A 24,983-nucleotide genomic window follows, 5' to 3' on the forward strand; every position below is an offset into this window, starting at 1 on the left:
TGCGGTAGCCGCGCAGAATGGTCGCAGTGTCGATTTCATTGTTTAGGCGTGAGTAGTCGGGTAAACTCGGTTTTGACTTGGGTCACGGAATTGACTCAACCTTTGGCTGTACCGCATCGGTTGCATCTTCGCGGCCATTGTGGACAGCAGCGTATCCAAGTGGTCGCCAGTGGTCGCACTGATCTGGATCACATAGATGTTCATGGAAGCACACACTTGATCGAGGCTAAAGAGGGACCGAAGCCATTGCGTCGGCACGGTGCAGGGTGCGTCGCTACAGGCCAGTGAAAGGGTAAGCCACGGAGACATGGACGGCCACAAGGGTAAGTACGGGCAAGTACATTTTGTTGAATAGGAGAAACCCCATCTTGCCTTGCATGGCCGGGGCATGCAATACGTTGAAGAATTCGACAGCAGCGGTCGCTAACTGCGGGAAGTTGGTCATGTCCACCACAAACTACACCGACAATGAGCGATTTGGACAACACATCGGAAGCGCTTGTACCATGAAGAAGTCGCTCGATTCAAAATACGACTTCCACATGGTCAGCATCGGCGCCCCGACTTCTCGCAGCGTGACCGTCATGCTGCGATATGAAATCGTCTCCTCTTCAACACCTACAACCTCATTCCGTAATCCAAATTGGGAGAAGGCTGTGGGGGACCTGTTGTTGGCACGGTCGCAACGTTGACGGTGTCTTCTGGAGCGACATCATGTGGTGTCGAGTGTGAGAAGAGGTGCGTGTAGACCTTTTCGAAGACGGATCCAAGCTCGGGATGGGTACGGGCGTTGTCCTTGCAAATGCGGCTGAGTTGGCGAAGCAGCACTGTCTTCCCGGCTCCATCGAGACCCAGCACCAACCCCACCTTCATCGGATTGCGCAACTGCCGCGATATTTCACCGCCAGCGTTTACCGGATGGTGCCCTTTCAAGTCTAGCAGGTTATCCGGATACCTGTCCACCATGACGGCCCATCTTTGGACCGTGCGACGATGGGAGTGTTTGCGGACGCCGTCAAGTCCGCGCTCGAGCCGGGCACAGGCGACAAGTTCGTGATCGCCGTTAATGCGGTACTTGTGACACTCCTTTTGGTGATCGGGCTGACGATTTGGACCGGGATCGAGGACTCCATCCACATGTTTGTGTTTCTGTTTCTTGCCGTGGGGCTGACGTTGTCGATCAACTGGTTCATCATGGAAGCGCGGAGTCTGCAAGCGCAAGGGAAGCTTCAATGGGGGGCAGACGACAGCGCGACAACCAACGAGGCGAAGCAGCAAGAGCTTAAGAAGACGGACTAGGACAAGTGTGCGCGCGCATTGCGTCGAAGCACGTCAACAACCTTGCATGAAACAAGAGTCGTTAAACAGGTTACACTTCGTCATGGCTATAATTTCCGCTATCGTCACGAGCGGACGGTGGCGGAGGAGATCGAACCCGACGATTTACGGGATGCTCTTGAAGCAATTCGTCGTCGTCGTCGTCCCGCTGGGGCGATCGTGCTCGTCGCTGCTGGGCGAGCTGACTCCCGTTCTCGATTGCAGCCTGCCCAGCGATGCATTTGGGGGAAATCATGTCGATCATGTTGTCGAGCCCTTCTCCGTCATCGAGGGTTTCGGACTTGGACACCTTGGAATACTCATCGGACTGCTTGGCCTTGACGTGCCGGAGTCCGATGAGCCCGACGACCATGCCGAGGAGAACAACAAGACTGACAAGTAGAAGCGCTTTCTTTTCGTGATGGGCCACACTGAGTGTGCCGCGGGGCTGCTTTGGCGCTGCGGCAACCATGGGCCGCCCCGTCGGTATGTCGTCGGCGTCCTCGGTCGACGACGATCCGACGATGAAATTGCGAAGTGGTGGTGATGCTTTCACATCTACCATGGACGCATCGAGCGTCATGCAGTTGATATCTCCACCGATTGAAGGCGTCGAGTTTGACAATGGGCTTCCAAACGCTGCACAGGATCCGCACTGGGGCAATACCAACGGCTGCCACACTTGGAACTCGCTCGTCGTTTTGCCGAGCGCTACACAGAGAAGCATGTGCATGAATATCGATCCAAGAAAGAGCAAAGACCGAAACGTACAAATGCGGAACATGGAGCACGTTCGGCCGTCGCGAAGGAGTGTGTAAACGTGACCTGGCGCCGCAGCTGACAACGGTGTCTCGAGGGGTACGACGAGCTTGATCAGTTCGGCATCGTTGGCAGGGTCTGCCGCGTGCAGGAGCGGCGGTAGGGTGTACACAGGACTGCTCGGGGTACCATGGAGGCCCACAGTTGCGACGATTTGCAATGGTTGGTGCGGCGACCGGAGCCCGATGTTTCGAACCTGAAACAAGGTCCACGTGACCAATCCAACCCAGGAATACAACCTACCGAGAGGTCCAGCGTGATGACCGCGACTTTGCCGTCGTCCGTGATCACAGTGCTCCATCCCTGTGACGCGAATAGGATTCGCACATGCAACCGAGAGCGCGATGGGTGCATATACCTGCATGATCAGTGCATACTGTGGTCCCGCCCACTTCGCCAAGACGTAGTTCGAGTGCACCAATTCGTTGCAAATGTCGTGGATGACCAACGGGTCGGACGGCCAGAACCCGTGAAAGTTGTCGACGTCGAAGCTTGGTCCAGTCTACGAAATTGCCACGTCATTGCAGCTTTCAAGCAAGTCCCGACCTCAGGAGAAATGGCAAAGATGCCATGCGCCTGCCACATCCAATCGCTACAGCATCCCATCAACCAAACCAGTTGCATTCGCATTACGCACCTCGTTTCCCCGTTCACAGAGTACAAGTTGCTCTACCCCACGCCACCGCGAGTCAGCACATCGTAGCAAACGATCGAGCTCCCAAGGTGCAAGCAAGGCAATCGTCAGACACCACGTCGTTCCAGCGGCGCCACGCGTTTTCGGAGATGTACTCGATGCATACCTCTTTCCAAGACTGACCAAACTTAAACCGATTTCGCGACGTCATGTCGGCCGCGAGCGCGTTGTACACGGACGTGGCAAACGGCGGGGGCACGCCCTTGGGCTGACACGCGAACGGAATGTTAAAGTACTGACCGAACGAATGGTAGTTGAATGCCGTGCTACACACAACCGATCAGCGACGCCGACGTGGAAGCTCGCGGCACCTAAAGTTGTGACGGTCGACGAAATCGCGAATCGCGCGGGTTTCAGGCTCGGAGAACGGGGCTGGTCCGCGATAGTCCTAGTCGATCCCACGACACACACTTGGATGAAAGGATTGAATCGTGTTGTTTCTGCCTACCTCGGCGCACGCTTCGTCGCTGCTACCGACGGCATCCTGCGAAAAGCAAACGTCGTAGTTTCGATTGAGATCGACGCCGACGTCGGCCGTCTCGCTGCACGTCGACTTGTGCCGGTTCTTTCGTTGGCCCGAAAACGTCTCGTCCGGGTCCTTCGGCATGTTTGCCTCGTTGTACGCGTACCCGTCGGGGTTCACCACGAGAACGAACCAGAGCTGGCGAGACCAGAGCAGCGCTGTGATCGAGGGGTCATGGCCCCGCAGCCCCAAGATCAAATGGTCGATGAAAAACACCAAGTTCTGTGCATGCGCGACACAACAACATGAAATTGGCAGGGGATTTACAGCGCTTGGTTGACGTACCATCATGGACATGGGCTATTCCCCGACAACGCATGGACGTAAGGATTGTAGGAAAGACGAAAAGGGCGCACCTCGCGGGAGTGGTGCAGCGCAGTGTATAGAGCCTGGGGCGGGGCCGGAGAGGGTGCATGGCACGCCCCGAGACATAGCGCGACGATCGGCCGTCCTTCCACGGATGTTCCAATCACTTCAGTCCGAAACAAATGCGGAAAGTCAGTGAGCAGGTCCGGCACGATGTCGTTCACGAACTCGTAAACTTGCTCAAGGGACAAGGACCCTTCCAACGATCCGGATCGAATCTGAGCTACATCGCATGCAGCATGAGTCTCCGTTGAGTATTGCAAGTGCGTACGGAGAAAGGCCGACGTGGACTTGGCCATCGCATACTGTCGGCAGTCGTTCGGGTTGGTCAAGGTGGGTACGCACGCGGACGACGTTTGCTCCATGAGCAGCAGTTCTTGCACGACAAAAGCATCCGAACCGTCGGTGGCGAGCGCAACATCGGGCTGAGCTCCACGTGTGGTATTATCTGGGATGAGGTCGACCGCCACGACAAGTGAAAGAGGGTGGACGTCATCGGTGGAGAAGAACGAAGTCGGCCGTGGGGCTTCAGCAAAAAACACGTTGTCGACGTGCCATCGAACCCATTGCGAGTCCCATGTCAGGAGAAACTCGTGCACGGATGATGTAAACGGGTTGTTTTCCTGGGGCGGATGTTGATCTGACATGCCTGGGACAGACGTTGCACGTACTTGGAAGCAAGGGAAATCCTTCAGTCGAAGTCGAGTCGTCGGTGTGGCTATACTTTTGGCTCGTGGGGACCCCGGATGGACAATCAAACTCGTGGGATGTGCGCTGCTCCCTTGGACTACGACAAGCTCCTTCGAATGCTTGACAAACTTGAGCGTCGATCGCAGTCCCCGACTCTAATACAAGATGCTGGTTGAGATCGAACGAATACGCATGGACATGTCGCTGCCTACGCTTGGGAATTGCGCGCGAAGTACCAACTTGCCCTGTGAGGGAAACGTGGTGCTATCGAGAGTGAACGCCACTTGGGCTGACTCATTCAATCCTTCTGTGGCACGGATAGAGAACCCCGGCCCATTTACATGTGCATGAGTGGACAGCGCGTTTTTGTCGGAAGTGACGTTTGCTTGCCAAACCCGCTTCCACTTGCAACCGTCGTGGATGTCCGCAGCTTCAGCTATGCCGTAATGTGCATCGCTGACGTTCGCCGACCACGTATGCTCTTTCATCATTTCTCTTCCAGTTGCATACTCGTATGACGCAACGAGCACCAATGCAGCGACTAGCGTCGTGGACGACCCTCTCATGCCGCCGCCTATGTCGTCAAACGCTGACGACGTGTTAGGTACTAAAACCCGTGGCATTTTATATAAAGGTATACAATATGAGAGTTTACACATTTCAAACGTCAATATATTCCGCCATGTGAGGAACACAAAGCAGAGTCATGGAGCGTCAGTGCGATGCGCTCCAATGCGTTCCTGGAGGGTCGACGCTGGGGCCCGATAGATCAAGTTTCAACGAAATACCACGGACTCCACGACCTAGACGCTCTGTTGATGGATGGTGCCCTTCAACTCCTGGCCTGACTGAGAGATGCCTCTACCAGCGGAGAATGCAAAACATGACGCAATAACACGGGGAAAACGGACAAAAAGCGACATCACGATAGAGCGACAACTTGACAGCGCAAAGCGCCAAGTCATTTGCACGGAGCATCCATGTTCAGACCAGCTTGCCCACGCGGAATCGTCCTTTGCACCTCTTCTGGGTAAGAGGAGTTGAAGGATTGTGGAGATGCATGGACATACTCATCTATCGTTGCATTTGACTGCCATTGTTTACTTGGCACGACCAAAGAACATTTGCCCGATCGACTGGGATATCTCGGTCAAGTACGATGCTTTCCCTGCTTGGTCGTTGGTTTGGTTCGCCAGACGGATCATGTCGGACGTGCTGGGAAATGTTGACGAGGCAACTTCGCCGTCCGTCGACTGCTGAAAGTGCCCGATCGATGCGCCATACCGAACCTGGCGAACGTATCAATTGCCGCTCGTCGTGGCTGGCATAGTCTTCGTACCTTATCGCCAGACTTGGCCGTGAACTCAAAGTCTTCGGGGGCTTCAAACACGAGGACTACCGTCGATCCGAGCTACAACAGATGGGATGTATTCATCATCTTCATCATTGTGTGGAACGGGAGCAGCACCTTAAACTGGGCCACTTGATCGCCTCGCGTGACCAGCTCCTGGCGCTCGTACTTCTTCACGTCGGAGCTACCCCACTCCTTGGTCAAGTAAAAATCCTTCCACTTGTTCGTGGCAAAGTTCTAGCCATCGCGCATCGTCAGCGCGTCATCATGGATCAAAATCGCACCGGCTCAACATCAAGCGTCATGGAGCCAACGTTCGTGGCGCCCACCAGCGACATCGAGAAGAATCCGTGCTTCCACCGGCCCAAGAGAGCCTACACCACACGTGTGTAAGGCCAGCCCCTCCACGTGGTCATCAAGTCACATACCACACGCTCGTTCCACGTAAACAAGCTTGGGACAAAGTGCACTGCGCGTGAGTTCACAGGGAACAAGTCACCGGGGAAGTGGCGGCGCTCGCCCATGCTCCAGTCGATCGGAGAGTGTATCCGATGATAGTCGCCGGGTGCCAAGTAAATCACACAGTGAAACAAGCTGACATGACACGTGAATTGTCATAGCACCATGTTACGACTCTGTACCGTTTGCCGGCGGACGGATTGGTAAAGAAATCGGGCACCTCGCCCAGGAAGTCGTCCATTCGATAGCGCACGCCCTGCCCCTCGTCAGCACATGCAGCGAATCGACGAACTCCATGACGAAGAGTATCTACCTTGATCTGGTCCATGACGGGAATGTCGTCTGTAAAATCTACAACGCCGAAGCTCGCCATGGTGCCGTCTACAGGACTCGACACGCAACGAGGGTCCCAGTTAATTGGGCGGATGCCGTCCTAGTCACACTGCATTTGAATGCATGGACGAAGCGAAGAGACGGCACCTTGAGCGGGCGGGAGAAAAATTCGCCGAGGTTTTTGTAATGCTCCAAGGGGTATTTCATTTCGTCCAGCTTGCAATCGAATGCACGTGTCCATGCCATGTAGATGGGTTCGCGCATCCAGACGGGCCTACATGCCGTGGTCAGCACATGCATGAGGTTGACGCATGGCGTTCGTCGGGAATACGTACAATTCTATGCTGTTGACGGCACCCCATGCACGGGAAATGGCGCGGTACGGCGCCAGATGCAGCAAGAACATCTACGCGTCATCGAGCTGCAATCCATCGTCATGCAAGTACGAGAACTGACACACCTTTGCGTCCGAGCCCATGTTGTCCTCCTCAGCAGTCTTTCCCCCAGGAAGTCGATCGTAGACATGCGCAGGATTCTTCTCATCGTTCCACGTCTTCCACACCTCGTAACCTCCGTAGGCCCCGACGGCAGACCCAACGACGAGACCGAACCATGGAGCCGTGGGCTTCATCTTTGGGGCTACGTTGGCTACGTTCTTCTTCGCAGCATATGAGGTCTTGAAGCGCAAGCCCAGTCGCTTGAGCACCCTGCTCGCGGGTCGCTGTAGCATCGCCATTACGTTGTCGAGTGTGTCTTTGACCCCAATCCACAGGCATCGACAAACATTAAGTACGTTTTAAAACCAATCACATGGTGGAATGTCCATTTAAGTGCATTGCACAATGCACTAGAATTGCCAAAAAATCTGGAAAAATATCTGGAAATTCAAAATTGTTCTGACAAAGTGCGCATCGAAGAAACGAAACAGCACGTTGCGCGTCGTGATGGATATGAAGGTGGTTACGCTTCGCAGGACGTGCCGATGCGATGGGTGCTGATGATCTCTGAAAAACTTTGGGTCCGAACTAGGCTCTCAATGAAAGGTGCTTCGTGCGCAGGTCGGAGCGCTGTGAACTTCATCTCGTCAAACATGATGACCGAGTCATGGGCGTCGCCGACGACAAGCGACGCCGTGTTGTGGTGGTCCAGCAGCGAGTACACCAGGTCATGGAAGATGCTTCTTCGTTGCTGGTCGAGGTTCCCTGTATCTTGCATGTCGGGTATCACCTGGTCATCCACTGCATCCACGCATAGGCGCCACGACAACAGAGCATCCAGGCGACATTTGGCATCGTGGAAGGCATCTACAATACGGATATGGTGCTTGGAGGGACAAGAGTCTTGCAGACCCATGGAGCCCCACTCGACACGCCGCGTCCCCAAGTACTCGATAGTCCCTCGATCGAGGTCGACAACAATCGTCGCCGACGCGTCCGATGGTACGGGGAGGTCGTCTCTCGATGTCGTGCTTTGGTGAACGCCAACCATGATGGGCGTCGGGCAATGCAAGTACGACAGCAGGGACTTGGGAAGCAGCGGGATATAGATATGGCACCACGTGAACGGATGCAGCAACGACCGGACCGATTCAGCGCACATCGTGAGGGAAGTGTAGCTGTTGCTGACAAAGATAACACTGTGCTCGAGGAGGGCGTTCGCAACGACTTCAAGAACAAGGGCAGAACTCAGGCGGTGAAACAATTCGTCCAGGGAAAAGTCCAGTCGTGCGGGCGGGGGCAAGTCGAGGAACGACATGCCAGTCATGAGGCGCGGTCGCTGCGGCGTTGGGGGTGACGTGAAAACGAGGGGAGTACCGGGCGACCCTTGATGAGTCGTGGGGGTGCTGGGCGTAGGCGCTTCGTACAGTTCCCGGGCGTTGTCCGGGACCACGCATGCGTCGCCTGGATGGCGGCGAACATGTTGTATCATGAGTTTCCGCAGTGTTTCCAGCAGCGGATACGTTGACAGGAGGCAAATGCCATGGATGCCATATCGGTTCTCCTCAGAGGGGGAAGATGGAGACGGGGATTCATCGGACACAGTCGCAACGCCCTTTGGAGGAGGCAAGTTGCACGACGTAAAGTAGCTCACGCCATACAAGTGGTCGTCGTGACCGTTTTGAAGGACAAGGAACGGCAGCATCGTGGCATGACTCGCTTCCTTGGCGCTCGTCAGGAAGCCGTGCGGGACCAAAAACGGTTGGATCCGCTTTGCCAAGTCTTGGATCTTGCGCTGGGCCTCTGGTGTCGTCACCGCCGTCTTGTCCCGCCGAACATACGACACTTCGAGCCCGCTACTCCGTTCCAAGCTCGTCTTGAACAACACGATGGAATCGACGCCGTTGGAGGTCGAGGCGCCGGTCAAATAGTCGGACAATGTGTTGGCACTGACAACGTAGTTGGGTCGGTAGTGGACTTGCAAGCCGGGGGGCAGGTTTGTGCTGCGTAGGATGCTCTCCAAGTCGAGTCTGTCGGAGCGGAGCATGCGGCGCCGGCGGCAGGAATTGCTATCGTTCGACGACCCATCGTCTTCGTCACCGATCTCGTCACTGGCATCGTCGTCCGAATCGTCTTCGCTCTCTTCTTCGTGGTGGACAAGAGATGAGGTTGGGATCGACACATCCGTGTCGTACTCGGAGTACGATGGCGCCGCGGCTTCGTCTTCTGAATCGCTGTCGAGAACTTTCTTCGACTTGCGATCGTGCAGGGCCAGCACGTACAGTCGGCTCTTGACAAATCTGTCGTACCACGACGCCGACAAGAGACGTACAATATCCTTCTGAGCATTTTTCAGTGCTGCCAACGCGGTGGTGATGGCATCGGGGGACTGGCGACTTGACGAAGCGACTGCTGTAGTAAGGGTGGCCTTGGTGCCGTCCAGGATCGCAGTGGAATCGACCGCCGCTTTGGCTACAAGGTCGGCCGTGAGAGACCAGAATAGCGAGGGCTGCGATGAAGAACACGGCAGAAGAACGTATTCGACGTGGAGCCAGAAGTACAACTCGAAATGCTGGCGCTGTTGCATGAGGAAGAGGAGAAAATAGTGTGCAGCTCGGCGATGTGTGAGAAACCGTTCCATTGGGACGAACGCCGCAGTTTGCTCCACTTCCTTGAGCATCTTCAAGTATGCGTCGCTCTTTATGAAGCGCGGCAACTCTTCTCGCGCGAGTCGTTTGAACGCGAGCTTTTGCAGTGGTCGGAAGCCGAGCCAACCAATGTCGGGCTGCTGGATGTTGGCCAGCACGAGCTGTTCCAACTCGTTGGTGAGTTCGAGGGTTTCGGAGATGCAGAATTCGGAAGCTCGCGTAAAGTACTTGTTGAAGAGCTTGAGAAGCGGTGGAAGTGCCCCGACGGCCTTTTGTTGCTCTAGTTCTAGAAGGAACAGCAGGACCTGGTGGTAGTTCGTCTTGCCTTCCATCGTCTGTGCATCGCTCAGAAACGTAAGCAGGTACGGAAGCTTCTTGGGGTCCTTTACAATTTCTGGCAGTGATGCAGGGGTGTATGAGCGTAGCCTCGTGTAGGACGACGGCGACAAGAACAACTCGTCCTCTTCAACAGTCTTAGCCAACGAATGTTGTTGCTTGGCCTTCAGGTATTTGCGGAAGTGCTTGCTGATTGGCATGGGGTATTGCGAGTTGAGTGCTTTCGTGCTCATTTTCTTGTATGTGTCTTGAATCTTGTTGGCGGCGTCTGTGGCGGCAGCTACAAGCTTGGGGTTGAACATCAAGACAGGACCAGAGCCATTCGACCCCAGAGATGGTGAATGTGGTCGAGACGTCGGTGCCGACCTCACTTGCAGCGCAGATGGTCGCTTCGTATCAATGTCCTCCCCAAACAACCAGCTCTCCAGAGCGAAGTTGTCGGGTTTCTTGAGGAAGCTCATCCGTCGAGTGACACGCACACTGCAATCAGTGATGGAATCTTAAGTTAGATAAAGCCCGGATAACTCGTCATTGGATTGGCCGAACTTGAATTATCCGGATACGTTCCCACAGCACAGCCATGAAAATTCAAGAATTCGTGCGTCGGAGAGCAGCTTGATGAACGAGATGGCAACAAGACGTGCAGGGATGTATTGAATAGGTACGCATGAATGAGCTTTGGTGAAATTTGGAACTGCAGCCAAGGAACCAACGTCACTGGATATGCAAAGTTTGAAGCAACTTGAAGGCGGTCATGTGATGCTGCGTTGTCGCTTGCTCTCAATCAAGCCGTTCGACTTGCCGCGATTTGGAGTGGAGTTGGGGCTGACGTTTTCTTTGTCGGCCTCCGAGTACAATCGCTTCTTCTTCGACTTGCCAGTGGACGTTTTCAGTGTCTTTACTCGAATGATGGGACTTGGCGTCTTGAATTTGGAATCTGTATTGTCCTCAAACACCGCAAATGGACTAGAATTTGATGAAGCAGTCTTGGTGGCAGCGTCCTTTCGAGGTATTGGTGATTTGGAAGGATAAGATGAAATTCCCTCTTCGACGTCCATCACATTGACATTGCGCAGACGTAGTCCATGGCCAGGTGTCGGAGGGCGTTTGATTTTGCTAGTTTGACCAGTTGCACGAGCTCGCATTCTGTCGTAATCGTCCATACAGGCATAATGCACCACAGACTCGGCATTCTTGATGACCTATATTCACCGTGAGTACGCTTAGACAGTGCAGAATCACGTGCATGTTGGGGGCCTCTATGTGAAGGTGGTGTACTGGGTGCTGAAGCATGACGGCGCTTGAAGCATGAGTGCAACGCCAGTGTGATGAAGTTGTTGGGTGTACTCTTACCAAATAAGTCGGTGAGTGTGACGTCGTCACACTGTGGAAGCGCAGCGAGGGAATGACTCTATTCAAGGGTTGAGAACTTACCAAAGATTTAAGACACATTCTCACAATTCTCCCTCCGGGCAAGAACGGAATTGATTGCACGTGGTTTTCAGGTAGTGTGATGGGTTTCGCATTTTCACTTCCACCACGAGAGTCCGTAGAATAATCGACCTGTTGACTATGAGAGCTGTTCAACACATTGATGTACCTGCATGGGTGCTTCTGCGTCCGACGTTTCCATGCGATGAGGTACTGCTTCGATGGGTGGAGTCACGGGCATTCTTGCTTGAGTTGTCAATGATTCTGTACATTCGAGGATGACAGTTGCATCATCGCTCGATATTTGATGGGTTCGTGAGCAAGAATGCTCGCTGTCGGTTGCTTGCACATCAGGGACAAGGATATTTGAAGGAACTTGAGAATTGTAGACTTGTTCAGCTTGTGTGCGGTTTTCAAAAGGTGGAGTGTCAAGGTCCCACTTGGCGTCACATGAATCGACTTTGGCCTCAAGCCCCAATTCAGCTTGAATATCTTCTGAATCTTCTGTAATACCCACAGGGGCTTCGACTACTACTTGATCAAAGTGCTTCGGTGAGGCTAAGTCGTAGTAAAATCAATAGTCAACACCTCAGTGGCAATGAATGGAAACACGAGTACCTTCGTCGAATTCGTAATTAGTCGCACCTACGAAGGGATCATTCTTGCAAAGCTGTTCTGTTGACTCTTTGTGATGGCAGGGCACTAAATGACGGCTCGTCGGGTCGAGTTACACAAAAACTATGCCTTTTTTGTACCGTTCTTGATTTCCTTGTTGGGGATTTCTTCGTCATGCTCTCCTTGAATGGCCGCATAATGACGCGCTACTAAAAATATTTGCACCTTGAATGACCTGTGGGCACACAAATGGTACCTTGATACCTTGGGAGAGAACTTTGTTTTCGTTGATCTTAGCTTGGTTGCTTGGAGTACCTCCCCATGGATTCGCCAATGTGAAGGCGATTCCACTCGTACAAGCGCCGACATCACTCTGCTCAACCCCAACGTGTGCCAGTGGGCTTAGTGTTGCTCTGTCGTCTTTTACAACTACTATGTCGCTGAAGGCACGGTCGATCGATGTAACGTCGGTTCTTGAATTCACTCTACTTTCGCAGCTTTTTGGTTTCAAGATATCCACATTCGACTGGAAATCTGAGGAACCGATTTTCGTCTCTTTAAATCGATTGGGTTGAACAAAACTTGTTGAGATCTTGGCATCCATTGCAACTCGATCCCACACCATTGTTTGATTAGCCGGGTACGGTGTCGAAGGTGCATTGGCATATTTTTCAGGGTCATTCGTCGGCAAGGGCGAATTGCCAGTATTGCAATTTGAAAAGTTGACCACTGAACTTGATGTCGACGTCAAAATGTTGGTGGTGCATACTTCTTTGGAGTCCATGATGTTGGGGCTTGCAATATTGCAGTAGCAATTTGGTGTGATGAAGTTTGGTCGATATGGTTGAGTGACAACCGTAGCAGCGGTGGACATCAGGACGTTGCCGTTTGTTTCTTCTGAATCTGATTTCTTTTCCAGACAACAGCTTAAATTGTTGTCCACTTCGTCATGGCTTTCCTCGTGTTTCGTTAGTGTATCGGAAATGGAGAAGATGGATTTCTCGCTGACGTCGTCTTGCGCACATGATGTTGACTTTTCATATGAGGGCTCTCCATGAGCGTCATATGGACGTTTGGTGACAGGGACACCATCACCGAAGCTGAGTCGGCGAGGGTCCATCTCTGCCCCATCGCTACTGTCATCTTCTCGTCGACATTTCTGCGTCAAGTTGTATTCGTGCACATCAAAATGCGGAATTTGTGAGTCATCATGACTTGGGTACGATTCGCCAGGTTTGATCGCCTGTTTTGCGACTGCTTGATGATTTGGGACTTTAAACGTTTGTCTTTCATCCATGACGTCAGATGCGTGAATTGTTGGTACTTGTTCATTGGTTGTGTTTGATGCCGCATCGGCCAATGAATGCGTGATACTTTCGCTTGGTGATGTGGTCGAATCTTCGCAGGAAAGTCTCAAATTGCTCTCAGGCACTGCGGAAATAGCGTCAACGCCGACTGTACTCTCGATGCTGACTTGACCAAGACATTCCTTTCCAATGGTGTCGAATCCTTCCAACGACACCTCCGCATGGTTCGTGCTAGGAGACGACTTGTCAAAGTTAATCCCAACTTCATTTTTGGCGATCGTGTCGCTGGACTGCGTGGCGGCGATGCTTGAACCGGTCGACATCCGGCCTAGGACGCAAGTTTGAAACTGACTGGGTACGAAAAAGCGCGCGAAGAATCGAGGTGTTGACTTGGTTTCAGTATGATCACGGAAAGGACACGATCTTGATGTTAAATTGAATTCTCATCTATTTTTTGTTGGGGAATTTGACTTTGAAATTTGTGGTGTGAAGTACTACTTGTAGTATGTACTACTAGTAGAAAAACATTATGGAACTACCAGTGGTGCCATGGCGATTTCTCCGTGGGGTCCGCGGTTAGCATTAGATTGTCCGTGAGAGCTTGTGGTGCTTGAAGCGCTCCAGGTTGGAGTGGAACTTCCAAATTGCGTCTTCCCACACGCCGCTGCTGTTCTCGGACCGACCTCGGTTTCGGCCAAGTGGGGGAACGCGTTGCGGTTGGGGGGTGTCAAATTCAACATCTTCCGACATCGCATGGGTTTCTTCCAACGAACGCATGATGTACATATTGGATCGGCCGGTAATCGAAGACGCCTGCTCCTTGACATCTTGTTCTTCTTCCGGGTAGTCGACGGACGAGACATGGCGTTCGATCTGAGCTCGAAGTACTCCAAGAGACGACGTTGATGGCATTGAGATCGAAATCAAGACGCACGGAATGCAAAGCGGCACAACCTTTCTGCCATGAACGAGACCAATGGAGCAACAACCGACGCAAACCACTTCGTCGCATCCAACGCATGATTTTGTGCGCTCGAACATGCCAAACACCTTGCGACAACATGGGCACTGCTTGTATGGTTGGACTGGGTACAGCAATGCCGCGTCTTGAATTCGGATTTGTCGAATGTACATCTCCAACGATTTGATTGTGGCCACTTGCTTCTTCATGTACCTATGGGCGAAGCATGCCGGGAAATGTCCACCAAAGGCCACGTGAAGCGACTGCACGACATTCACAAGACCACGGTGAATTTCAGTGAAAACGTAACCCGAGTGCTGGATGTTGGCGCGAACATATTTGTGGGAGACTTCGAGGTTTGGGCATTCCGGGATATCGATCGATTGAAACAGGCATGCGTAGCCCCGCTTCCCATCTCGTGAAAACACATTGCGTGTCTAGAGCATCAACGATGAGTTACAGAGATGATGACAGAAAGTCACGAACATCCATGATGCAGGCATCGCGGCCGCGTGTGAGCGGAGGGGTGTCCAGGAGCATCCACTGAATGGCAATGTGGTGATGATTGGACTTGGAGCCCAGAAATCCGATGCAAGCCGACTCTTTGGCATCGAAGGGCTGAAAAGGCTGGAAACGTCTGAAGATGTGCGCAATCTCGTCAATGGTACCCGCCAGCTGCACCGAACTTGCCATCGCATGTGGCGCGGTGTTGCGAACAAGCAATGGAGCTTGGTTCGAGCAGCCGTTCAACGTCCATTCGCCGCTTGTGAGATTGCATCCGTCGATGAATTCGTTCAGGGACGACGTTGCGAGAAGTTGCAAATGCGTTTCTTGGGGAGGAGTCCACTTTGGGCGACTGAACGATGTGGGAGTGCCTGTGACTCCCATACCTTGAAAGTGAAAATGACTCTTTTTCAGTTGCCGGCGCTGGTGCAAGTGCGTACTGGCGTACGCCACGGATGTGCTCGAGTCACACGAGGCACAGGAACACGACGGCCGTCAACACCCCGAATTAGACCATTAGACCACCTGCGTGTACGTCTCGCGTACCACAGGCAGTGCCACGATGTTTTCACAAGGCAGACGTGGCATGCGCTCTGGAAAGCGTCAAGTATCCCACTAGTCCAGGGCATGTGGGGAATTTGGCGGCGGGGCGTAATGGAGCGTTCATGCTTTGCCCAACGAACTTGCTGACACTCTATGTCAGAACACAATTTTATAGAATAGCTGCAAAATTTATACCATTTGTATAATCCTATCTCTACGTGTTTAAAAATACATTGTGATTCGACTGATCAAAATCACTGTTGCGAAAATATTGTTCAATGTCAACTAGTTATTGTATATTTTGCTGCTCGGTGTCATAAATCCACAATCTGTACCAAGTTTCGTATTATGTCCATTTGTTATAACAAATATATTGTGAATTGATATTCTCACCTGACCGGACTTTATCCAGATTACTTGGCGGGAGTTTGGCCAGGATTGCCGCGACGACAGCGCAAGATGAATGCAGCTTCTCGGAACAACTACACATCCGCCTTCCATCGCCCGGCGTCGTCCCAAGCAAGTTCCAGCGGTGGTGCACCACCCACGCCAGCCGTCACAGGGTACCCGAACTACAACGAAGAACGAGGTATTCTCGGTGGTGAACTCCATGGGGACTTGAAACTTGTTCTGGTCCAGACAAGTGCCTCAACTTTTTGCGCAACTTTGTGTGCTCTTTGACCAACACGCGCAAGTACGCTGACATTTTGGTACGCGTGCTACAGTTCTCTTGAGCAGACTGGAGGGTCTCACTATCGGCAATGCGATGTGAAGCAAGAGATTGCCGACCGACAGCGAACCACGATTGCGATATCTCTCGATGACGTCTTGCAGGTACACCACGTTCATACTTTCCGTGCTACAATGACCACCACACGATGATGCGGACCACTTGTAGTTTGAGAACGACGAAGGCTTTGTTCGCAACATCGTACGGAACACCCGTCGGTACGTGACGCTGTTTTCGGACGCGGTGGACGAAATCTTGCCGCCGCCGTCGCGGGATATTACCCAAGCGCATGACGTTCTCGATGTACTGCGTTTGCATCGTGTGCAAGAAGCCACGACCGATCCTGACCACCCCGTGGACGTTCGCACGATCTTCCCGCCTGCGCTAATGCGTCGGTTCGAGCTCCAGTGCGGAGTCCATTTCATCCATCGTCGTCACCGTCTTACAAGGACGATGTTGTAGGTTGATTCCTGGGGTCAAGACGAAGCCCGTTCCCATTCGCGACGTCAAGGCGTCCAAGGTCGGCAGCCTCGTGCGAATCAAGGGCATGGTGACCCGCGTATCCAACGTTAAGCCCCTCGTTGTCGTCGCGACCTACACGTGTGAATCCTGTTCGTTTGAAGTGTACCAAGAGGTCAAGTCGCGCAATTTCAACCCGTTGGTGCAATGTCCGAGTGAAAAGTGCACAACGAATCGCACGAACGGTCGGCTCCTCATGCAGACGAAAGCATCCAAGTTCCAAAAGTTCCAGGAAGTCAAATTTCAAGTATGTAGGTGGTCAATGACTCTATTCAATTCACGCAAGCGCTGTGCTGTGTGCAGGAGCTGCCTGACCAAGTGCCGATGGGGCACATCCCACGAACTCTGACCGTGTACTTGCGCGGCGAACTCACGCGCACGTGCGAGCCCGGGGCGCTGGTCACGATATGCGGTATCTTCCTGCCGCTGCCATACAGTCCCCAGCGCCAGATGCAAGTCGGGTTGATCACGGAAACGTACCTCGAAGCGACGCATGTGATCAACCACAAGAAGCGATACAGTGCTATGGATGCGTCGGAAGAAATGGAAAATGAAGTTCATCGGCTGCAAGAATGTCCCAACTTGTACTCGATGCTGGCGCAATCGATTGCCCCAGAGATCTACGGCCACGAAGACATCAAGAAGGCGCTGTTGTTGCTCATGATCGGCGGCGTCACGAAACGCATGGACGAAGGGATGAGGATTCGTGGCGACATCAACGTCCTCCTCATGGGCGACCCCGGTGTTGCCAAGAGTCAGCTGCTCAAACACATCGCCACGATCAGTCCAAGAGGCATCTACACGACCGGCAAAGGCAGCAGCGGCGTCGGGCTCACGGCGGCCGTCGTGCGTGACCAAATCACCAAGGAAATGACGCTCGAAGGCGGCGCGCTCGTGCTAGCGGATATGGGCATATGCTGCATCGATGAGTTTGACAAGATGGAGGAAGGGGACCGCACAGCTATCCACGAGGTAAGTCGACTAAGGGACATAGCAGCAAGTTACTTCAGATCATCTGAATCATGACCACGATGTAGGTGATGGAGCAGCAGACAGTGAGCATTGCCAAAGCGGGCATTACGACGACGCTGAATGCGCGGTCGTCGGTGCTGGCTGCGGCCAACCCCATCTACGGCCGGTACAACAAGAAGCTGACGGCGTCGCAAAACATCAATCTCCCAAACGCGCTCTTGTCCCGCTTCGACTTGCTGTTTTTGATCTTGGACATTGCTCAGTACGACAAAGACGAAGCGCTGGCTCGCCACGTCACCCATGTCCATCGCTTCGGGTACTTGAACTCCGCCATTCGCCGTCGCCGTATTACGATGATTGCATAGAAAGAACCCCGACATGGCGTTCGAACCGGTCCGGGCCGACGTTCTCCGGTACTTTGTCGCGATCGCCAAGCAATACGTGCCGAGTATTCCGGAATCCCTTTGCAGCTACGTTGTTGAAGCGTACGTGATGCTCCGTGCCGGCCAGAACTCGACCAACGATGCCCAAACGGCCATGACTGCACGCCAGTTGCTCAGTATCTTGCGGCTCTCGCAAGCTCTTGCTCGCTTGCGCTTCTCCAACACAGTGGGTTACCGTCGTTGGCTTGAACTGCCCTCATGGATGGATGCTTGGTAGGTCATGACGGAGGACGTTGATGAAGCCATTCGGCTCGTGTATGTGTCCAAGGCGTCGCTGCATGAAGAAGACCAGAGCGGGTCGTCGCGCCATAAGGTACCTGGCTGAAAGTGATGGGCATGTGGGACTGAGTTGGTCGGGCGTGGTAGCCGTCGGCGGACGCCAACTCCAAGATCTATCGCTTGATCTTGGACTACACGCGGGATCGACACGAAACGAGCGTCAAGTACAGCGAGATTGAGCCATTAGTGCTTCGTAAAGGGTACACGGAAGCGCAGCTGAAGCAGTGTATCGAGCAGTACGAGACGTTGCAGGTGCTTCAGTGGAGTGAAAACAAAACCACATTGCACTTTGTCATGTAGCAAAGCTTGAATCGCTAGTGCATCCATAACTTTAACCGAAACGCGTCTACGCCATTGAGATAGTACTTGAGAAGCCGCTCGTCCTTCACAAATCCGAGGTTCTGGTACAGCCGAATCGCCGCCACGTTCGTGATTTCGGTCTCCAACACGACTTCATCACACTCGAGCTGAATCATTTGGTCGATAGCTTTCTTCACCAGGCTCGACCCGATCCCGTGCTTTCGGAACGCCTTGTCCACGGCCAGCATGGCAATGTATCCCTTGAGCACACCCGGACTCTTCTCTAGGCGGCACACGATCGCTCCGACTACGGTGCCGCCGCTGCGGGCTAAGATGCACAGCTCAGGCCAGCTGTAGAGAAAGTATCGGTACGTATACACCGAGTACGGCTCTGACAAGTCCTTCTCGAAGAGCGCCATCAAGTCCCCGAGCTCGTGCTCGGACTCGTACTTGGCGTACTCGATGCTCATTCCGCTTCCACCGTTTGCCCACGGCGTGAAGTGCTCATTTATCCGGAAATTTGACGGTATCCGGAGTTCAATAAGCAAAAACAACGTCGGTCCGCCCCATGTTCGTACCAAGTCGTGGCGATTGTCTTCATGGCGCGCCGGTCGATGCCCTTTGCACGTGCGCCACGTCACTTTGACCACTGGACAGGCAGAATCTTGGCGCTTGGACGAGCAGCATCCAGTCGTGCGACGCTTGCACAGTCGTCGAGCTATCGTCGTCGAGTGCGTTGTCGCCACGCTTCGTTGAAGGCCACTGGAAGCTGCATACATTTCTATTGCTCTGTGTGGCAGTCACGGCGCATAGTTTGTCCTGGGAGCGTTGCGCGATCATCGAGGCAAACCAACGCAAAAACCTGAATCAGTGGTTTTGTTGTGCGGTATAAGACGCTACCCTTTCTTGCCAAGGTGGTCACCAACGTGGTCTTCAATACCTAGCTCGGCCTTGAACTCCTTCTCCATTTTTCGGAACAAATCGTCGTCGGCGTCAGTGGCTGGTTTTGCCCCCGTCGATGCGGTCGATGCAACGGCGGGCGCGGCTTGCGCGTTGTTGAGCGCAGCGGTGGCGTTCCGGGCGGCCATGTCTGCGTACTCGAGCACGGCCTTGACACGAACAATCTCTCGCTTGAAGTACGTTTCAATCACGCCGCGTTCGCCTGCCGAGCCCCTTGACAGGGTGCGGGGTACTTCCAGAATATGTAAATTTCCATTGAGGTCGCCGACTGCCAGGAGTTGTTGCTTGGGGGGCTGCTGCGCGGCAACGGAGGCGTTGTTGGTCTTGTTGGTGTTGGTGGTGGCATTGGCAGCGTTGTTGGCTGCAGGACCAGGAGGGTTGGCGGTCGGTATCGCTGGAACGGCAGATCGAAACTCGAGGGTTGTCAGCGAGCATGCCGCGATACTTGACGAGAACGACGCTCGATGCGACTGATCCAAGAGATCCCATACTTCGAGGACGCCATCCGACTTGCCAATGTAGATGACACCTGGCCGCGTGGGAGAGAAGCACCCACACGTGAGGGGCGCGAGCGAGAACGGCGAGATGAATATGGGGGTGTTGGACGAAGCGGTCCCGGTGCTGTGCGGACCAACGTTCCAAATGTGAAAGTTGGACTCGCTCACAGTCAAAAGTATGTACGGGAAGAACGGCGACCGACTGAGCCCGACGGTCGTGCGAAAGTGATCGTGGCACGACCATTGAACGTACTCGACGCTGTCGTCGCCATTGTTCTGGTTGGTGGTGGACGAGTCTTCGTCCTTGGATGCGTGGGGTCGCCAGTCGGCCAACACAAGTTCCCCTTCTTCCGTTCCACAGTAGAAGCGCGAGGACGGCTGTTCGTTGCTCGTGCGCTCCATGGCAATGCACTTGAGCCCGAGCTCTCCCGCGCCGTCGACTTTGGTCAACGTGATCGAGTACAGCGGCGTAAAGAGAACTTCAGCAGGCGCGGCGTCCTTTCCATCTAGTCCACAGCGTTTTAGTCAACTAGCGAGGCCAAGACGGACGTGCAGATAATACCTTTGGACGCTTTCAGTTGCGACTTGTCTTGCTTGATGCGGCCGTGGTTGAGCATGCGGTACTTTGGGTCTTTGAACCTCAGGTCCCAGAAGCACACTTGGCCATCGCCGGCAATCGTAACAAATTGGTGACTCAGTGGATCCTGCGTCGACGTCAAGTGACCGCGGTTGTTCACTTCGAGCCCGGGTGGGAGCCAGTGCAAGTCCGCGACCGGCCGCCGATGGCTCCAGTCAATGTACGACACGTAGATGGGTTTGACGGGCGGCATGGTTTTGTGTGCATCTTCTTTCGGGGCGTCGTGTGCTCCAGTTCCTCCGGTGCTCTTTGCCTTCTTCTTTGAGATGTGTCCCTCGGCTTTCGATATATCCCACACACACACTTGGCCGTTGAAAAGCCCCGCCACGACGATGCCAGGCTGGGTCGGGTTGAACTTGACCGCCATGACGTCTTGGGGGGCTTCCATCATGAGCTGGGGATGGATGAGATCGGCAAAGTTCCACAGCAGGATGTACGATCCGTCCACCTACAATACACGCGCGGCTCACGAGTTGTCCCTGCTCTCGCACACGAACAAGATGTACCTTGTCGGTGGCGTCGGCGCGTTTCGAAAAGGACGAATTCGTCGCTGCGGCGACGGCGACGACGCCAGATTTCTTGGGATGCCAGTCGATGGATGGCAGGGTCTTGTTTTTCGAGTAGATGAGGTCCGTGAACGTCCGCAGCTCCTTGATATTGTTGTCCGTCTTGTGCTGCCCCGTGGCCATCTCCTCCTCGGCTAGGATTGCCAGCGGATCCAAGAAAATGTCAAGGGTTTCGTTTTGTTGGAGCGCTTCTTCCATCCGCGGCAGTACTTTTGCGAGAAACGTTTGCATGCGATTCGATTGCATCTCGCGTTCTCGCAGCTCGCACGCCACCTTGATCGGCTCGTACTGAAGGGTCGAATTCACCGCGCGAAACCATGACGTTTGGGTTGTGTTGTCAATGAGGTCAGGGATGCCCTGGAGGCCGATATCTTGCTCCATCCGCGTCAAGTCGTAGTTGGGATCTTTGTGTTGGCGACACTCGACAAAACATTGGTCGGCATCGCGGTCGCTGAACTTGTAGTCTGCGTTGAACTCTTCTGCGCGGCGGGTTACCGACATTGAGATGATGGCGCGGGTCGGGTGGATGGTGAGGAGCCGGACTTGTTCGTGCGAGTCGTCGGCAGAAGTCGAGTCCCATGGCCTTGGAACGATGGGTTTGTCCTCGTAAACGACTGTAAGGAGTTCGTCTTCAGCACTAGCTGCATTTTTGCTTTCGGCGATAGCTGCTTCAATTGCTGCTTGGCGCTGCGCGATCACGGCCATTTGGCCTTCGTAGCCTACTTGGCGAACACAAAGGAGCCAGTTTTCCCCGTACACTTCATCTCGGTCCGCGACCAAAAGTAGCTGTGGAATCTCGAGCTTGGCGATTTCAGCTCGATGTTCATGGAACGGGCACATGAACCCGACCTTGGCGATCTCGTCCAGGATCGTTTGCCTGTCGAATTCTTTGAAGTCGATGGTGTCCTTCAGCCCCGGCCCGGTCTTCAATCCGAGCGTATCCATCTCCCGCATGGACACCATGAGGGGCTTCGTCCCCACTGGCGGTGTCTGCTTTTCGACCATCGATCGTCCTCGTTGCGGGACCGCCCCGTTTTGCAAGTTCTTTCGATTTTCGTCACGGCGACCTTTCGTCAAGATCTGTCCGGATAATAGTTGTCCAATCACATCCCCATCCTTCCGTGGAAGTCCCTTCCACCAGAATGGGCGAATGGAGAAGGATGACTGCAACCGGGAGAATGGAGCTTGAACGGCAAGATGGTCACTTGGAAGCCCTTCTTCTCGGCATCTCACATGTCCGAGGTGTCCGAGGGGTGTCCGCAGTAAGAAATCTGCATGGTGTGGGCGCCCCACCACATGTCACTGGGGTTACCACAAGAACCTTCTCCACTCCAGTCTCCCGCCGCGTGGGATCGTGACACGGCACCACATCCTCCGTGTGACGTGTTGTATACGTATTGCTGACCACTCGGAAACTCGTGGTCACACGCACTCGAAGCGACGTCGACACCTTCGTTGACATCTACTTGTTTCGCGTGATCGCTGCTTCTCTTTCTGCACACGCTGTACATCAATGCTCTTTCTTCCATGTAATCCATACGCCACATTCACACCCCATCTGTCATATATTGCACGTATTAAGCTTTCTGGGGGTTTCGGAAGTGTTTGCCGGCATAGATGGCACTGCGCCCGAGCATTTCTTCGATGCGCAGCAGTTGGTTATACTTGGCCAGTCGTTCCGAGCGGCATGGAGCTCCTGTCTTGATCTGGCCAGTACTGAGGCCCACCGCCAAGTCCGCAATGTACGAGTCTTCCGTTTCCCCGCTACGGTGACTGGCCATAACGCCCCATCCCGCGGCCTTGGCGTCGTTGACGGCTTGGATGGATTCGCTGACGCTGCCAATTTGGTTCACCTTGAGGAGAAGCGCATTGCACGCCTTTAACCCTACAGCCTTGGCAATGCGCGTCGGGTTCGTGCAAAGCAAGTCGTCACCGACAATCTGCACGTCGGTCCCGATCGCCCCTGTGAAGGCACTGTAGTGCTCCCAGTCGTCTTGGTCGAACGGGTCTTCAATCGAGATGATAGGGAATTCCTTGGCCAAATCCTTGTAGAGTTGGCCCAATTGCGCACCAGTCAACGGCGATTTCTTGCTGCCAGGGTTCTTGAAATTCAAGTCGTAGTGCTTGCTATCCGTGTAAAATTCGGACGACGCCACATCCATGCCGATACCAATCTTGCCCGTGTATCCCGCCTTTTCAATCGCGAGCATTAGCAGTTCCACGCCTTCATGGTTGCTCTGGATGTTGGGCGCAAATCCCCCTTCGTCACCGACATTGGTCGCATCTTGGCCGTACTTCTTCTTGATCACACCTTTCAAGTGATGGTACACTTCGCAACCCATGGCCATGGCTTCCGAGAACGATTCCGCCTCCGTCGGCAAGATCATGAACTCTTGGAACGCCAATTGGTTACCCGCATGTGATCCCCCGTTGATCACGTTGAAAGAAGGCACCGGGAGCACGAGCTTGTTATTGCCAGACAAGTCGGCAAAGTGCTGGAACAACGGAATGCTCTTCGCACGAGCACCAGCCTTGGCGACAGCAAGGGACACCCCCAAAATAGCGTTCGCGCCAAGGTTACCCTTGTTCTCAGTACCGTCCAATTCTTTCATCAAGTGGTCAATTTCGACTTGGTTTGTTGGGTCCATGCCTTCCAACTTGGGGCCAATAATGTTCTTCACGTTGTTCACTGCTTGAATCACACCCTTGCCCAAGTAGCGCTTGCCACTGTCGCGCAACTCCACGGCTTCGTGGATCCCGGTGGAAGCTCCCGATGGGACGGACGCGCGAAACAGTCCTTGTTCTGTAGTTAAGTCGACTTCGACAGTAGGGTTACCACGACTGTCGATGATCTCGCGCGCATGAACCTTCTTGATCGTGCTGGCGAAGCGAGTTTGTGTTTGGCGAAGCAACTTCGTCACGGCGCGCTGTTGGCTGAGCATGGCGATTGGAGTGTGTTGTTGTTGGTCACGTCGAAAATACCAAAGTGACAGAGGAAGATTCCACATCGACTCGTTATCCGGAAACGTATCCTCGAAATTGCAGATCAAAACCAATTTGATTGGTTAAATTTTGCCCAATCCATTTTGCACATTCAAGCTCAACGTGCATTTGGGTCGACTCCACTGACAATTCATCGCGCTATTCGTGAAGCTTGGTGAAAAGCGGTAGATTTGGACGGCACCTGCGTCCCCTGTCATGCACAACCACCCGTCGTGATGCCAAAGCACTGCCCATGCAAGCGCTAGAGCAACTTTACATGAGCCACTCCAAACACTTTAGATTGAACCACGCCACACAAAAGGTCGAAGCGGATAGATGCGAGGGACTTGCATCGTCGTTGGCATGCCGTTTCGACCTCTAAGGTTCCAGTGGTGGTTCCATGTAGGAGCGGCATTGCGGATACCGCATTCCTGTTGGTTTGTTTCACACGTCACGTCCAATTGGGCTCCGGCCAAGGCATCCAAGGCCCATTTGCCATTGGGACTGGGCATGCTGATTGCTCACCTCCGACCCCTTAATTGCGCAGTCATGCGAGGGGTTTCGAGGGGTCTTCGCCCCCTCAATATATCATATTGCTACCAAATCCGGAAAACGCTCGCTGTGAAGTTGAAGTGACTATCACGTGCATTGATTGGTGGAATTTCCGGACGCACTTAAAAGATCGTACTACGTAGTACAAGACAAGTTCATATCCGTTCGTATGCTTGCGGGTCGGCGCCTGTTTCACTAGCACATTTCGTCAG

General features: G+C 53.7%; 11 protein-coding genes across 18 annotated transcripts; 3 read left to right on the forward strand and 8 right to left on the reverse strand.

The window, feature by feature from the left end:
- Positions 1-42: 42 nt before the first annotated feature.
- On the reverse strand, positions 43-873 carry H310_10948 (hypothetical protein; the record flags this gene model as incomplete). Its single annotated transcript, XM_008877441.1, has 4 exons — positions 43-274; positions 342-457; positions 506-618; positions 666-873. 4 exons carry the CDS (start codon positions 871-873, stop codon positions 43-45), a joined length of 669 nt encoding a protein of 222 aa, XP_008875663.1.
- Positions 874-965: 92 nt separating this feature from the next.
- H310_10949 (hypothetical protein) lies at positions 966-1,480 on the forward strand. The gene has a single exon (XM_008877442.1). It carries the CDS (start codon positions 994-996, stop codon positions 1,297-1,299), a length of 306 nt encoding a protein of 101 aa, XP_008875664.1. The 5' UTR covers positions 966-993; the 3' UTR covers positions 1,300-1,480.
- H310_10950 (hypothetical protein) lies at positions 987-5,007 on the reverse strand. Of its 3 annotated transcripts, none has more exons than XM_008877445.1 (14): positions 4,622-5,007; positions 4,391-4,564; positions 3,991-4,342; positions 3,710-3,937; positions 3,639-3,653; positions 3,279-3,575; positions 3,142-3,218; positions 2,937-3,096; positions 2,774-2,805; positions 2,683-2,728; positions 2,495-2,638; positions 2,380-2,439; positions 2,089-2,332; positions 987-2,028 (listed from the first exon to the last, which is right to left on the reverse strand). In XM_008877445.1, the coding sequence occupies exons 3-14, from the start codon at positions 4,021-4,023 to the stop codon at positions 1,370-1,372; spliced, it is 1,995 nt and encodes a 664-aa protein (XP_008875667.1). In that variant the 5' UTR covers positions 4,024-4,342; positions 4,391-4,564; positions 4,622-5,007; the 3' UTR covers positions 987-1,369. The 3 variants fall into 3 exon arrangements, with proteins under 3 accessions (XP_008875667.1, XP_008875665.1, XP_008875666.1); XM_008877443.1 differs by having other exon boundaries at positions 3,710-3,942; XM_008877444.1 differs by having other exon boundaries at positions 2,380-2,638; positions 3,710-3,942.
- Positions 5,008-5,296: 289 nt separating this feature from the next.
- H310_10951 (phosphatidylserine decarboxylase) lies at positions 5,297-7,309 on the reverse strand. 5 transcript variants are annotated; one of them, XM_008877447.1, is made up of 11 exons: positions 7,013-7,309; positions 6,888-6,958; positions 6,700-6,826; positions 6,533-6,652; positions 6,402-6,475; positions 6,189-6,354; positions 6,045-6,134; positions 5,878-5,997; positions 5,749-5,820; positions 5,480-5,698; positions 5,297-5,432 (listed from the first exon to the last, which is right to left on the reverse strand). In XM_008877447.1, exons 1-10 carry the CDS (start codon positions 7,286-7,288, stop codon positions 5,510-5,512), a joined length of 1,305 nt encoding a protein of 434 aa, XP_008875669.1. In that variant the 5' UTR covers positions 7,289-7,309; the 3' UTR covers positions 5,297-5,432; positions 5,480-5,509. The 5 variants fall into 5 exon arrangements, with proteins under 5 accessions (XP_008875669.1, XP_008875668.1, XP_008875670.1 ...); XM_008877448.1 differs by having other exon boundaries at positions 5,312-5,435; XM_008877446.1 differs by having other exon boundaries at positions 5,297-5,698.
- A 107-nt stretch (positions 7,310-7,416) lies between these two features.
- On the reverse strand, positions 7,417-10,459 carry H310_10952. Of its 2 annotated transcripts, XM_008877452.1 has the most exons (2): positions 10,027-10,459; positions 7,417-9,972 (listed from the first exon to the last, which is right to left on the reverse strand). In XM_008877452.1, exons 1-2 carry the CDS (start codon positions 10,432-10,434, stop codon positions 7,513-7,515), a joined length of 2,868 nt encoding a protein of 955 aa, XP_008875674.1. In that variant the 5' UTR covers positions 10,435-10,459; the 3' UTR covers positions 7,417-7,512. The 2 variants fall into 2 exon arrangements, with proteins under 2 accessions (XP_008875674.1, XP_008875673.1); XM_008877451.1 differs by having other exon boundaries at positions 7,417-10,459.
- A 126-nt stretch (positions 10,460-10,585) lies between these two features.
- On the forward strand, positions 10,586-11,170 carry H310_10953 (hypothetical protein). Its single transcript, XM_008877453.1, has 2 exons — positions 10,586-10,634; positions 10,705-11,170. The coding sequence occupies exon 2, from the start codon at positions 10,733-10,735 to the stop codon at positions 11,003-11,005; it is 273 nt and encodes a 90-aa protein (XP_008875675.1). The 5' UTR covers positions 10,586-10,634; positions 10,705-10,732; the 3' UTR covers positions 11,006-11,170.
- A 2,567-nt stretch (positions 11,171-13,737) lies between these two features.
- Positions 13,738-15,175, reverse strand: H310_10954 (hypothetical protein; the record flags this gene model as incomplete). Its single annotated transcript, XM_008877454.1, has 2 exons — positions 13,738-14,724; positions 14,774-15,175. The coding sequence occupies 2 exons, from the start codon at positions 15,173-15,175 to the stop codon at positions 13,909-13,911; spliced, it is 1,218 nt and encodes a 405-aa protein (XP_008875676.1). The 3' UTR covers positions 13,738-13,908.
- Positions 15,176-15,728: 553 nt separating this feature from the next.
- Positions 15,729-18,631, forward strand: H310_10955 (hypothetical protein). Its single transcript, XM_008877455.1, has 10 exons — positions 15,729-15,923; positions 15,974-16,044; positions 16,109-16,168; positions 16,233-16,471; positions 16,527-16,830; positions 16,887-17,555; positions 17,621-17,871; positions 17,921-18,164; positions 18,216-18,311; positions 18,365-18,631. The coding sequence occupies exons 1-10, from the start codon at positions 15,794-15,796 to the stop codon at positions 18,575-18,577; spliced, it is 2,277 nt and encodes a 758-aa protein (XP_008875677.1). The 5' UTR covers positions 15,729-15,793; the 3' UTR covers positions 18,578-18,631.
- On the reverse strand, positions 18,425-19,072 carry H310_10956 (hypothetical protein). Its single transcript, XM_008877456.1, has one exon. It carries the CDS (start codon positions 19,045-19,047, stop codon positions 18,592-18,594), a length of 456 nt encoding a protein of 151 aa, XP_008875678.1. The 5' UTR covers positions 19,048-19,072; the 3' UTR covers positions 18,425-18,591.
- A 366-nt stretch (positions 19,073-19,438) lies between these two features.
- Positions 19,439-22,278, reverse strand: H310_10957 (hypothetical protein). The gene is made up of 3 exons (XM_008877457.1): positions 21,178-22,278; positions 20,597-21,119; positions 19,439-20,540 (listed from the first exon to the last, which is right to left on the reverse strand). Exons 1-3 carry the CDS (start codon positions 22,240-22,242, stop codon positions 19,474-19,476), a joined length of 2,655 nt encoding a protein of 884 aa, XP_008875679.1. The 5' UTR covers positions 22,243-22,278; the 3' UTR covers positions 19,439-19,473.
- A 505-nt stretch (positions 22,279-22,783) lies between these two features.
- H310_10958 (enolase 2) lies at positions 22,784-24,215 on the reverse strand. Its single transcript, XM_008877458.1, has one exon. The coding sequence runs from the start codon at positions 24,177-24,179 to the stop codon at positions 22,815-22,817; it is 1,365 nt and encodes a 454-aa protein (XP_008875680.1). The 5' UTR covers positions 24,180-24,215; the 3' UTR covers positions 22,784-22,814.
- Between the last annotated feature and the right edge of the window lie 768 nt (positions 24,216-24,983).

Source organism: Aphanomyces invadans (genome assembly GCF_000520115.1).
Source record: "Aphanomyces invadans strain NJM9701 unplaced genomic scaffold supercont1.29, whole genome shotgun sequence".
In the NCBI taxonomy this organism is placed as follows: domain Eukaryota; phylum Oomycota; class Saprolegniomycetes; order Saprolegniales; family Verrucalvaceae; genus Aphanomyces; species Aphanomyces invadans.

Bases quoted from the DNA above. Each gene is read 5' to 3' on its own strand.
- H310_10949 (XM_008877442.1), top strand. From the start codon at position 994: ATGGGAGTGTTTGCGGACGCCGTCAAGTCCGCGCTCGAGCCGGGCACA.
- H310_10958 (XM_008877458.1), bottom strand. From the start codon at position 24,179: ATGCTCAGCCAACAGCGCGCCGTGACGAAGTTGCTTCGCCAAACACAA.
- H310_10953 (XM_008877453.1), top strand. From the start codon at position 10,733: ATGCTGCGTTGTCGCTTGCTCTCAATCAAGCCGTTCGACTTGCCGCGA.
- H310_10957 (XM_008877457.1), bottom strand. From the start codon at position 22,242: ATGGTCGAAAAGCAGACACCGCCAGTGGGGACGAAGCCCCTCATGGTG. The intron at 21,120-21,177 runs GTACATCTTGTT...CGTGTATTGTAG, and splicing joins GCGCCGACGCCACCGACAAG to GTGGACGGATCGTACATCCT. The intron at 20,541-20,596 runs GTATTATCTGCA...GCTGTGGACTAG, and splicing joins GCAACTGAAAGCGTCCAAAG to ATGGAAAGGACGCCGCGCCT.
- H310_10956 (XM_008877456.1), bottom strand. From the start codon at position 19,047: ATGAGCATCGAGTACGCCAAGTACGAGTCCGAGCACGAGCTCGGGGAC.
- H310_10952 (XM_008877451.1), bottom strand. From the start codon at position 10,434: ATGAGCTTCCTCAAGAAACCCGACAACTTCGCTCTGGAGAGCTGGTTG.
- H310_10951 (XM_008877447.1), bottom strand. From the start codon at position 7,288: ATGGCGATGCTACAGCGACCCGCGAGCAGGGTGCTCAAGCGACTGGGC. The intron at 6,355-6,401 runs GTACAGAGTCGT...GTGTCATGTCAG, and splicing joins AATCCGTCCGCCGGCAAACG to CTTGTTTCACTGTGTGATTT. The intron at 5,699-5,748 runs GTACGAAGACTA...TACGTTCGCCAG, and splicing joins CGGCCAAGTCTGGCGATAAG to GTTCGGTATGGCGCATCGAT.
- H310_10950 (XM_008877443.1), bottom strand. From the start codon at position 4,975: ATGAGAGGGTCGTCCACGACGCTAGTCGCTGCATTGGTGCTCGTTGCG. The intron at 4,565-4,621 runs GTAGGCAGCGAC...ATCTTGTATTAG, and splicing joins TTCGCGCGCAATTCCCAAGC to AGTCGGGGACTGCGATCGAC. The intron at 4,343-4,390 runs GTACGTGCAACG...CATCCGCCCCAG, and splicing joins AGGATTTCCCTTGCTTCCAA to GAAAACAACCCGTTTACATC.
- H310_10955 (XM_008877455.1), top strand. From the start codon at position 15,794: ATGAATGCAGCTTCTCGGAACAACTACACATCCGCCTTCCATCGCCCG. The intron at 16,831-16,886 runs GTATGTAGGTGG...TGCTGTGTGCAG, and splicing joins TCCAGGAAGTCAAATTTCAA to GAGCTGCCTGACCAAGTGCC. The intron at 17,872-17,920 runs GTACTTGAACTC...ATGATTGCATAG, and splicing joins ACCCATGTCCATCGCTTCGG to AAAGAACCCCGACATGGCGT.